The sequence below is a fragment of the Nicotiana sylvestris genome, chromosome 9, assembly GCF_000393655.2.
Source record: "Nicotiana sylvestris chromosome 9, ASM39365v2, whole genome shotgun sequence".
Taxonomy (NCBI): Eukaryota; Viridiplantae; Streptophyta; class Magnoliopsida; order Solanales; family Solanaceae; genus Nicotiana; species Nicotiana sylvestris.
This window is the reverse complement of record NC_091065.1, coordinates 136,092,574-136,103,435: the sequence shown is the minus strand read 5'-3', so window position 1 is coordinate 136,103,435 and position 10,862 is coordinate 136,092,574. Positions and strand designations below refer to the sequence as shown.

The window sequence follows — 10,862 nt, the reverse complement described above, 5'->3', positions numbered from 1 at the left end:
CAAGTAGATTTCCGATGCGCTTTTCTAGTATCACGTTCTTCCTAACTGATAGACAATTAGCCATTCTCGTACACAGAATGCTTATGTATTCGATTATCTGTAAAAGTGTTAAAAATACAGATAGAAATATTTGCAAAATGATTATTGCAGGATTTACTGGCCAACTTCGTAGCTGGTGGGATAATCATTAATCTGTAGAAGAAAAGGCTTTCGTTATTAATGCTACGGCAACCGACGAAGGTGTTGATAACATAGGTATGGCTCTAGTAATGGGTAGAGAAGATGCAGTTTATACCCTTATCCTTACAATCTTAGAGCATTTCAATGGTAGATTTACCTCAAATCATCAGACTATCCGAACTTTACTTAATGGACTTCAGAACCTGGTGTCAAATGGTATCAGAGCCGAGGAATTTTCATGGTAAATGTGTAAAAGATATAAAAGATTCAACATAGATATGAAGCTTATTGTATGGATTTGGGAGAAACAAGTACTAAAGGTACTAGACTTGAAGAGGTAGATATACCTCAAAACCTTGATTTATTAAATAAATGGACAATTCCTAAAGTTTCTATAAAAACCATTTATGATTATGGTTGGTTTGATAAACTTTCTTCTAAACAATTGATAAAAACGACTGAACAGTCTTTAGCATTAAATTCGTCTGAACAGACTATTCGTTTGTTAAACAAGCATGATATAGATTTATATAAACATCATTACCATTATGTGCATATTGGTATGGTTCAAATTGCATTTAAACCTTTAACCCTTAAAGGATTACCAGAGACCTTTTTAGCAGCTCTTAGAGATGCTAGAAATCTGAATTTCAGACAGTCTCTAATGGGTTCGATAGAATCTACAGTGGCCTATGGTCCAGTATATTTTAATACTCAACCCAATCTGCAACTATCTCTTTCTGATGTTAATATTCTTGATGCTTTGACTTTAAATGTGAAAACGCATGGTTATAATTATGCGCCTGGTTCTGAACTTATATGTCTGTCCTATAGGATTTATTTCAAATTGTTATCTACTTTGAATCCGAAATGTAAGTTATACGATACTTCGGATCAGACCATATTGGTCGAAACCAATTTTGCAAAGTCCAAGGTCACCACTAGGAGACCTATCAGATGGGAGGAAATTAATTTTCCGACTACATGGACTTTAAATTCTGTTATATCCCCAAGTCAGATTACTAACGACTTGTCAAATACTGAATTTTCGCATGTCACTCAAAATCCGGATGGTAGGATTTGTATTCAATTTGATGATAAGTCTACTATTTATAATAGACATTCATTTTCTAATCATAGACTTCTACCTGCTATTCAACATATTTCCCCTGTTGAACCAGTCTACGGTCCAGCTCGCAATCGTGCAGCTTCTTTACACACTATTGCTAGTGATAAGCCTGATCAAAAGGTTAAGAGGGTTGAAAGGGTTAAGATTAACCCTCAAACAAATATTGTGCAAGACAATGACAATATTTCAGATAAGGATATTCCTTTTGTATCCGAGATGGATTTCGACCCCAATAATATTTAATGATTCCACACCAAATAGATTTTAGCCCCGGTTCTCGGGCACGTAATTATATTCAAAAGGAATTTTTTAGTAATAAGTGGAACCAGTTTAAAACATGGTTTTTTGATACTTATAGCAAAGATGATGTGAACAATATATCTCAAGAATTTTATGAAACTTGTGCCTTGCATAATCAAATTATGTATTTTGTTCCTTGGTTTATAACAACTTATTTACCTCTTTATATAAAGGTATTGGAAATATCTTATAAAGATGGGAGTGGTAATATTACTAAAGCAATTTATCCTCCTCAGGCTCCCTTTATTCTACCTAATAATATTGGTATTACTTTCACTGCCTTTCAAAAATTTATTGATGATAACGTGGCAGCTATTAGTATTGCAGAAATTAATAAATTGATTTCTCAAAACAATTATTTGGGGTTGTATGTAAAAATTTTGGGAGAACATATTGGTTCTCTTGATAAAAAACTTGATGATTTGACTATTTTAATAAAAGAAATGGGTGCTAAGAAAGGACCAACTGATATTGCCTCCACTTCAGGAAGTAAAACAGTTGATCAAGCTATTCCTACTCATATTCAAAGACCTCCTGAGATTCAGGATTTTAAATTTAAATCTCTAGATGACTTAGCTCAGCTTTTAGATAAAAAGCTTTCTGGTTGGAATATTAGACCTATTGATTTATTGAAAAATTTTGCTGATAAAATTGAAACCGTTTCTGATTATAAAACTGAGACATGGTCAGAGTTTAATAAACTCAAAGGAGTTGTTAAACAAAATCATAGGTATGCTGACAAACCAAGGATGCAGACTTATTATTATCCCCGTCCTACTCCTCAAGATGTGTTGATTGAGGAACGAGATTGGAATCAGACTAATACGTCTTATAATGGTTCCGAAATTTATGAATGGAATCTTGATGGTCTAACTGATAGACAATTAACCATTCTCGTACACAGAATGCTTATATATTCGACTATCTGTAAAAGTGTTAAAAATACAGATAGAAATATTTGCAAAATGATTATTGCAGGATTTACTGGCCAACTTCGTGGCTGGTGGGATAATCATTTATCTGTAGAAGAAAAGGCTTTCGTTATTAATGCTACGGCAACCTACGAAGGTGTTGATAACATAGGTATGGCTCTAGTAATGGGTAGAGAAGATGCAGTTTATACCCTTATCCTTACAATCTTAGAACATTTCAATGGTAGATTTACCTCAAATCATCAGACCATCCGAACTTTACTTAATGGACTTAGATGTAAGACCCTTAGTGAATTTAGATGGTATAAAGACACTTTTATGAGTAGAGTTATGGAACTACCCAACAATAAATCTGAGCATTGGAAAGCCAAGTTTATAGACGGTCTCCCTTCCTTATTTGCTGAAAGAGTAAGGGATGTGTTAAAGGGTAGTTGCGGTGAGATTCAGTATAATAATTATACCTATGGTAAACTTATAGGAGTTTGTACACAAGAAGGATTGAAATTGTGTAATGAGCTAAGGCTTTCTAGACAGCTTAAGATTGATAAGCTTAAAGAAAAATCCCAATTAGGTGACTTCTATACCCAGTTCGGTTTACCCAGAACTTCTACTCAAAGTAGGAAGAAGAAAAACAGATATCATAGGTATCCTTACCCGGATAGCCCGTATAAGAAAAAGAGGTCTCGATATAGGCCTAAGGAAGAACGTGATACTAGAAAAGCACATCGGAAATCTACTCGATTTGCGAAGAATAGATCTAAACGAGATCTTGCAAATATTAAGTGTTATAAGTGTGGAAATTTTGGTCATATTTCTCCAAATTGCAAACTTCAAAAGCTGAAAACCTTAGAACTCGATGATGAGTTACGCGATAAGGTTTATGGCTTGTTATACACTTCAGGATCAGAATCTGACTATTACTCGGGGACTGAATCTGAAGACGAAGTTGAGTTAATTGATTTTTCTGATAATGATAAAATTATTGATACTTCTTGCACTGCTTGCAAAGGTGATATTTGTACTTGTGATAGTAACGAATTTTATAAATTGCAATCACAATTTGATGATCTAAATATAAAAACTATTACATCTGATAATGTAATAGAACTTTTAAAAGAAGTTACTGATGAAAAACTTCGTGAAAAAATTATTAATTTAGCCGCAAGTTCTAGTTCTAGTAGTTCAAAATCTTTTGAAAAATACAAGAAGGAATTTGAACATTTTGCACCTTATTCTTTATCTGAAATTAATAGATGACTTCAAAAGTCTAGTACGCCTAACAGAGATACTTCTTTTGATGATTTAAAGGAAGAAATTGAGAATTTGAAAAGGGATATTAAGTCTCTTAAGCAAAATCAAATGATTTGCGATCACCGAATTACTCAAATTGAAAAAAATAATTCTCTACCTGAATTTTCGACTAAAGAAATTTCTGAATCTTCTAATGATAAAGGAAAAGAAATTTCTGACCTAACTGAAGAAAAATCTGATCTGTTTTTAGGTATGATGCAAATTATTACTGCACATAAATGGTACAATAAATGTACTATTTTGATCGATAATAATTTTTCTATAACTGATATAGCTATGATTGATAGTGGTGCAGATGTAAGCTGCATTCAGGAAGGATTAATTCCAACTAAATATTTTCAAAAGACCACTCATTTGGTTAAATCCGCTTCTGGTCATGCTTTAGATATAGAGTACAAACTCCCAAATACCCATATTTGCCAAAATAAAGTCTGTATTCCTCATTTCTTCTTTTTGGTAAAAAACCAGTTATACCCTCCAATTATACTTGGAACCCCTTTTATTAATGCTATTTATCCGTTCAATAATATAGATGAACATGGTTTTTCTGCTATTTATCAAGATAAAAAGATAAGTTATTCTTTTGTTACAGATCCCGTAACTAGAGATATTAATGCCTTGATTAATATGAAACAAAGGCATGTTGATTCATTACAATTAGAAATTCTTAGCATGAATATATTCGAAACTTTACAGTCTGCTAAAGTTCAGCAAAAGATTAAATTGATTGCTGAAAAGATGGCTGTTGATGTTTGCGCCGATCACCCTAGTGCCTTTTGGAACCGGAAAAGGCATATTGTAACTCTTCCTTACGAAGAAAACTTCTCTGAGGATGATATTCCTACTAAATCTCGACCTTGCCAGATGAATGCTGAACTAGTTGAATTCTGCAAAAACGAGATTGATAGTTTGTTACAAAAGGGTTTGATAAAACCCTCAAAATCTCCTTGGTCATGTTCTGCCTTTTATGTTAATAATGCGGCAGAAAAAGAACGAGGTATCCCTCGATTAGTTATAAATTATAAACCATTAAATGAACATCTAAAATGGATTAGATATCCTATCCCCAATAAAAGGGACTTGCTATCTAGGTTATATGACGCCAATATATTTTCAAAATTTGATTTAAAATCTGGTTATTGGCAAATTCAAGTCTTTAAAGAGCATACTTATAGAACTGTTTTCAATGTTCCATTTGGGCAATATGAATGGAATGTTATGCCATTTGGTTTAAAAAATGCCCCTTCTGAATTTCAAAAAATTATGAATGATATTTTTAACCCTTATCTAGATTTTGTCATCGTTTATATTGACGACATATTAGTATTTTCTAAAACTTTGGAGATGCATATTAAGAATCTTGATATTTTTAAGAAAATTGTTATACAAAACGGTTTAGTAATTTCTAAACCAAAGATGAGTCTATTCCAAACGAATGATCGTTTTTTGGGTCATAATATTTGCCAGAGAAAAATTACCCCAATACAAAGATCAATTGATTTTGCCTCGAAATTTCCTAATGTTATTACTGACAGGACTCAATTACAATGATTTTTGGGAAGTTTGAATTATATATCCCTTTTCTACAAAAGTTTATCACGAGATCTAGCTCCCCTATACGATAGGCTGAAAAAAGATCATAGACAGGCTTGGACTGACCAACATACTGAGTTAGTCAAAAGTATTAAACAGCGTGTTAAATCTCTACCTTGTTTAACCCTTGCTAATCCTACTTGGCAAAAGGTTATCGAGACTGATGCGTCTAATGTTGGCTATGGAGGGATTTTAAAACAAGTGAATCCCAACAATAAGAGTGAATACCTAATAAGATTTCACTCTGGTAAATGGACCGAAGCACAGAAGAAATATGCTACTGTGGCACATGAAATGTTAACAATTGTTAAATGTGTTTTAAAATTTCAAGACGACTTGTATAACCAAAAGTTTTTGATAAAAACTGATGCTCAATCTGTTAAATATATGTTTGACAAAGATTTTAAGCACGATGCTTCTAAATTAATATTTGCCAGATGGCAGGCTCAGCTGGCGCCTTTCGATTTTGAAATACAATACAAAAAAGCAATTGATAATTCCCTTCCGGATTTTCTATCCCGGGAATATTTAGAATAATATATGAGTTATTATACCATGTTATTAGATGATAAGGTGTTAATCACTATTCTTAAAGTGATTACTTTAAACAGAGACTTAAAGGGTTTCATACTTGATAAAATTATAGCTGACACTATTAATAATATTGAAAAAGAATGCTCTAATATTAATGAAGTTACTAATATTCTTCAGTTAATTGAAAATGAATTCCCCAGCCAAGATTATATCGGCGATAGAATTATGATATCCTTTTTAATTACTAATGACTTGCTATTTATGCAGAATGGACCCTTCATGGGCCACCAGGGGCAGAGGTAGGGGAAGATCTTCCCCTTGTAGGACTTACTCTCAAGGATCGTCATACTGATCCTCATCAATTCTCCAGTAATAAAAAGAAGAAAAAAGAGTTTGATAAACTCAAAGGTACCTCATACAGGTGAATCATCAGGACATTCTATACATCTGGAAGATATTCCAGAAGATAGTCCTTTATATGGACATCTGCAAGCTTATTTGGCATCCAAAAAGCAAAGTGATACTTTTGCTTCAATTGCTAAAGAAGAAGACAACGATGATATCAAGTCATACGAAAAATTACCAAAGAAAGAAATGATATTTCTCCTTGAAAATTCTGATATTCAAAGAAAAGAAGAACCATGGAAAATATTCCAGAGATATCTGATTAATGGTTTATACTACCCAGGTGAATCATATAAAACCCGCACTTATTATGAGACTATCTTAATCAGTACAGGAAGTGCAGAATTTCAGCACTTTTTAGGTTATAACACAAATGAAAACGTTTATAACTTTTCAAAAGTCATTATCAAACAGATTATATCTGTTGAAGAATGGGGGATTTCAATAATGAAAGAAAGGCAGATAAGCCTTAATAAATCACCTATGAATTTTACTTATTGGGATTATATCCAAGCATTTGATAGGGTGCTTTATTATAATAATGAGAGACATAAACATACTTGGTTTATCAAAGTTTGTACAAAGGTATTTACAGGACCGATCCCTAACTGGTTTTTAAACTGGTGGTCATACCACGGTCCCACAACAAAAATTCTGCCTGAACCATTCCTTAAGTTATACAAAGAGTGGGCAAAAGTTTCACCGTTCCTAACCGAGTTATACCACGCAGATCATATCTGTTACCTAGAGAAAATTGATCAAATCTACTTCTTTATTGAATTCTCTATCCCCTGGATTCATAAATGGACTCCTGAATTAGGTTTTACGGAAGAACAAATCCCTTGTTTATATAGGGTATTTTACAACAATTTTTGGGACAAATTGATGAAGACTGATCCCAAAACAAAAACATTATATGGACAAGAATTATTGGATTCTATTAAAACACAAATCCAAATATATATAACGACCCCTCAAAAGAAGATGATAGAAGAGAGCACAGTTAAACATATTGCTCGAAGAATCTCAATCCAAGAAGGAGATAAAATTGATTTGATAAATCAATACTTGGAAGAAGTGAAAAGAAACTTGCTTCAGACACTGGATCAGTGCGAAAAATCAGACACTTCAATGAGAAGTGAAACAAGTGGTGATGACCTCGTGGAAGATACACAACCAATACAGCCAGAGATAATATTATCTGACAGAGATATAGAAAAGGTGGAAGATTTCCTCCAACAAATGCACAATTTGGACAAGAAAAGGACTTGACAGCTTACCAGCCGCCAGGACCCACCCAACAGTAGATTCACTGTTCATCCACAGTAGAAACATTGTTCAACAACAGTAGAAACACTGTGTAGGGACCCAGATATAGGACCCAATTTAATATTTTAGATTCTTTTTTTTTGTTATATAAGGAGACTTCTTCATTTGAAGAAGGAAGAAGCGGAACCCCCTCTCTCTCTACTCTCTCTCTCTCTCTCTCAACTCCCTTTGTAAAGATTTAGCTTATTAGTTTGTAAATCAGCTGAAGATTAATAAAAGTTTTGAAGTTCAATTCATCTTCAGGGCCTTGCTTCTCGGCCTTCAAGGTATTTATTCTATTTCTTTTTAGTATTTAATATACTTAGTTTCTCTCCCCAGCCGTGACTATGTCCAGCTAAACGGATTCATATCTATGTTGAAGAACTAATTTCTCTTGCATATTAACTATGAAGAATCCAGACTCTTTCAAAATATAAAGAAATTATAATATAGTTTCTTGATTTGGTTCCAAGATGGTGGTACAGTCGACTCTGGTACTACTCTTATTGGCTTTGCCTTAGTGGCTACGTCTAGCCAGCTGTGACATTAAAGCCCATTGATACTATCAAAAGGGATATCCCTTTCACAGTTAGAACTGCTAGACACATGGGCTCAGTAAGAGTATGTATCGGACCTGGACAGGCCCCTTGCTTGGGTAAAAGGATATAGATCCTTCCATACAGTCATTAAACTATAATAGAATTCCCATATATTTCGAATCATTAATGGTCGTGCGGACTACCGCCAACCTTTAAACGGGTACTAAAGCAGCTAGATCTGGATGTCCGTGCGGACTACCGCCTGGTTCCGAAATTTATGAATGGAATCATGATGGTCTAACTGATAGACAATTAACCATTCTCGTACACAGAATGCTTATGTATTCGACTATCTATAAAAGTGTTAAAAATACAGATAGAAATATTTGCAAAATGATTATTGCAGGATTTACTGGCTAACTTCGTGGCTGGTGGGATAATCATTTATCTGTAGAAGAAAAGGCTTTCGTTATTAATGCTACGGCAACCGACGAAGGTGTTGATAACATAGGTATGGCTCTAGTAATGGGTAGAGAAGATGCAGTTTATACCCTTATCCTTACAATCTTAGAGCATTTCAATGGTAGATTTACCTCAAATCATCAGACCATCCGAACTTTACTTAATGGACTTAGATGTAAGACCCTTAGTGAATTTAGATGGTATAAAGACACTTTTATGAGTAGAGTTATGGAACTACCCGACAATAAATCTGAGCATTGGAAAGCCAAGTTTATAGACGGTCTCCCTTCCTTATTTGCTGAAAGAGTAAGGGATGTGTTAAAGGGTAGTTGCGGTGAGATTCAGTATAATAATTATACCTATGGTAAACTTATAGGAGTTTGTACACAAGAAGGATTGAAATTGTGTAATGAGCTAAGGCTTTCTAGACAGCTTAAGATTGATAAGCTTAAAGAAAAATCCCAATTAGGTGACTTCTATACCCAGTTCGGTTTACCCGGAACTTCTACTCAAAGTAGGAAGAAGAAAAACAGATATCATAGGTATCCTTACCCGGATAGCCCGTATAAGAAAAAGAGGTCTCGATATAGGCCTATGGAAGAACGTGATACTAGAAAAGCACATCGGAAATCTATTCGATTTGCGAAGAATAGATCTAAACGAGATCTTGCAAATATTAAGTGTTATAAGTGTGGAAATTTTGGTCATATTTCTCCAAATTGCAAACTTCAAAAGCTGAAAACCTTAGAACTCGATGATGAGTTACGCGATAAGGTTTATGGCTTGTTATACACTTCAGGATCAGAATCTGACTATTACTCGGGGACTGAATCTGAAGACGAAGTTGAGTTAATTGATTTTTCTGATAATGATAAAATTATTGATACTTCTTGCACTGCTTGCAAAGGTGATATTTGTACTTGTGATAGTAACGAATTTTATAAATTGCAATCACAATTTGATGATCTAAATATAAAAACTATTACATCTGATAATGTAATAGAACTTTTAAAATAAGTTACTGATGAAAAACTTCGTGAAAAAATTATTAATTTAGCCGCAAGTTCTAGTTCTAGTAGTTCAAAATCTTTTGAAAAATACAAGAACGAATTTGAACATTTTGCACCTTATTCTTTATCTGAAATTAATAGACGACTTCAAAAGTCCAGTACGCCTAGCAGAGATACTTCTTTTGATGATTTAAAGGAAGAAATTGAGAATTTGAAAAGGGATATTAAGTCTCTTAAGCAAAATCAAATGATTTGCGATCACCAAATTACTCAAATTGAAAAAAATAATTCTCTACCTGAATTTTTGACTAAAGAAATTTCTGAATCTTCTAATGATAAAGGAAAAGAAATTTCTGACCTAACTGAAGAAAAATCTGATATGTTTTTAGGTATGATGCAAATTATTACTGCACATAAATGGTATATTAAATGTACTATTTTGATCGATAATAATTTTTCTATAACTGATATAGCTATGATTGATAGTGGTGCAGATGTAAGCTGCATTCAGGAAGGATTAATTCCAACTAAATATTTTCAAAAGACCACTCATTTGGTTAAATCCGCTTCTGGTCATGCTTTAGATATAGAGTACAAACTCCCTGTGCCAGATGGTCTCCCTTCCTTATTTGCTGAAAGAGTAAGGGATGTGTTAAAGGGTAGTTGCGGTGAGATTCAGTATAATAATTATACCTATGGTAAACGTATAGGAGTTTGTACACAAGAAGGATTAAAATTGTGTAATGATCTAAGGCTTTCTAGATAGCTTAAGATTGATAAGCTTAAAGAAAAATCCCAATTAGGTTACTTCTGTACCCAGTTCGGTTTACCCGAAACTTCTACTCAAAATAGGAAGAAGAAAAACAGATATCATAGGTATCCTGGCACGTATTTATATAGGGTTCTAGTAGTTCAATTTATATAGGATATTTTACAACAATTTTTGGGACAAATTGATGAAGACTGATCCCAAAACAAAAACATTATATGGACAATAATTATTGGATTCTATTAAAACACAAATCCAAATATATATAACGACCCCTCAAAAGAAGATGATAGAAGAGAGCACAGTTAAACATATTGCTCGAAGAATCTCAATCCAAGAAGGAGATAAAATTGATTTGATAAATCAATACTTGGAAGAAGTGAAAAGAAA

The 10,862-nt window shown here is 33.4% G+C and overlaps 1 protein-coding gene across 1 annotated transcript; it reads left to right on the top strand.

Moving 5' to 3' along the window:
* Nucleotides 1–257: 257 nt before the first annotated feature.
* LOC138878278 (uncharacterized) lies at nt 258–10,469 on the top strand. Its single transcript, XM_070157945.1, has 10 exons — nt 258–327; nt 2,300–2,446; nt 2,588–3,443; nt 3,852–4,034; nt 4,644–4,869; nt 5,596–5,692; nt 6,247–6,387; nt 6,434–6,667; nt 9,493–9,600; nt 10,288–10,469. Exons 1-10 carry the CDS (start codon nt 258–260, stop codon nt 10,467–10,469), a joined length of 2,244 nt encoding a protein of 747 aa, XP_070014046.1.
* Nucleotides 10,470–10,862: the final 393 nt, after the last annotated feature.

Excerpts from the sequence above, each read along its gene's own strand:
- LOC138878278 (XM_070157945.1), top strand. The coding sequence starts at position 258 with ATGGCTCTAGTAATGGGTAGAGAAGATGCAGTTTATACCCTTATCCTT. Across the intron at positions 4,035-4,643 it reads ACTGAAGAAAAATCTGATCT|GCATATTGTAACTCTTCCTT; the intron begins GTTTTTAGGTAT and ends GAACCGGAAAAG. Across the intron at positions 4,870-5,595 it reads GTATCCCTCGATTAGTTATA|GTTATCGAGACTGATGCGTC; the intron begins AATTATAAACCA and ends ACTTGGCAAAAG.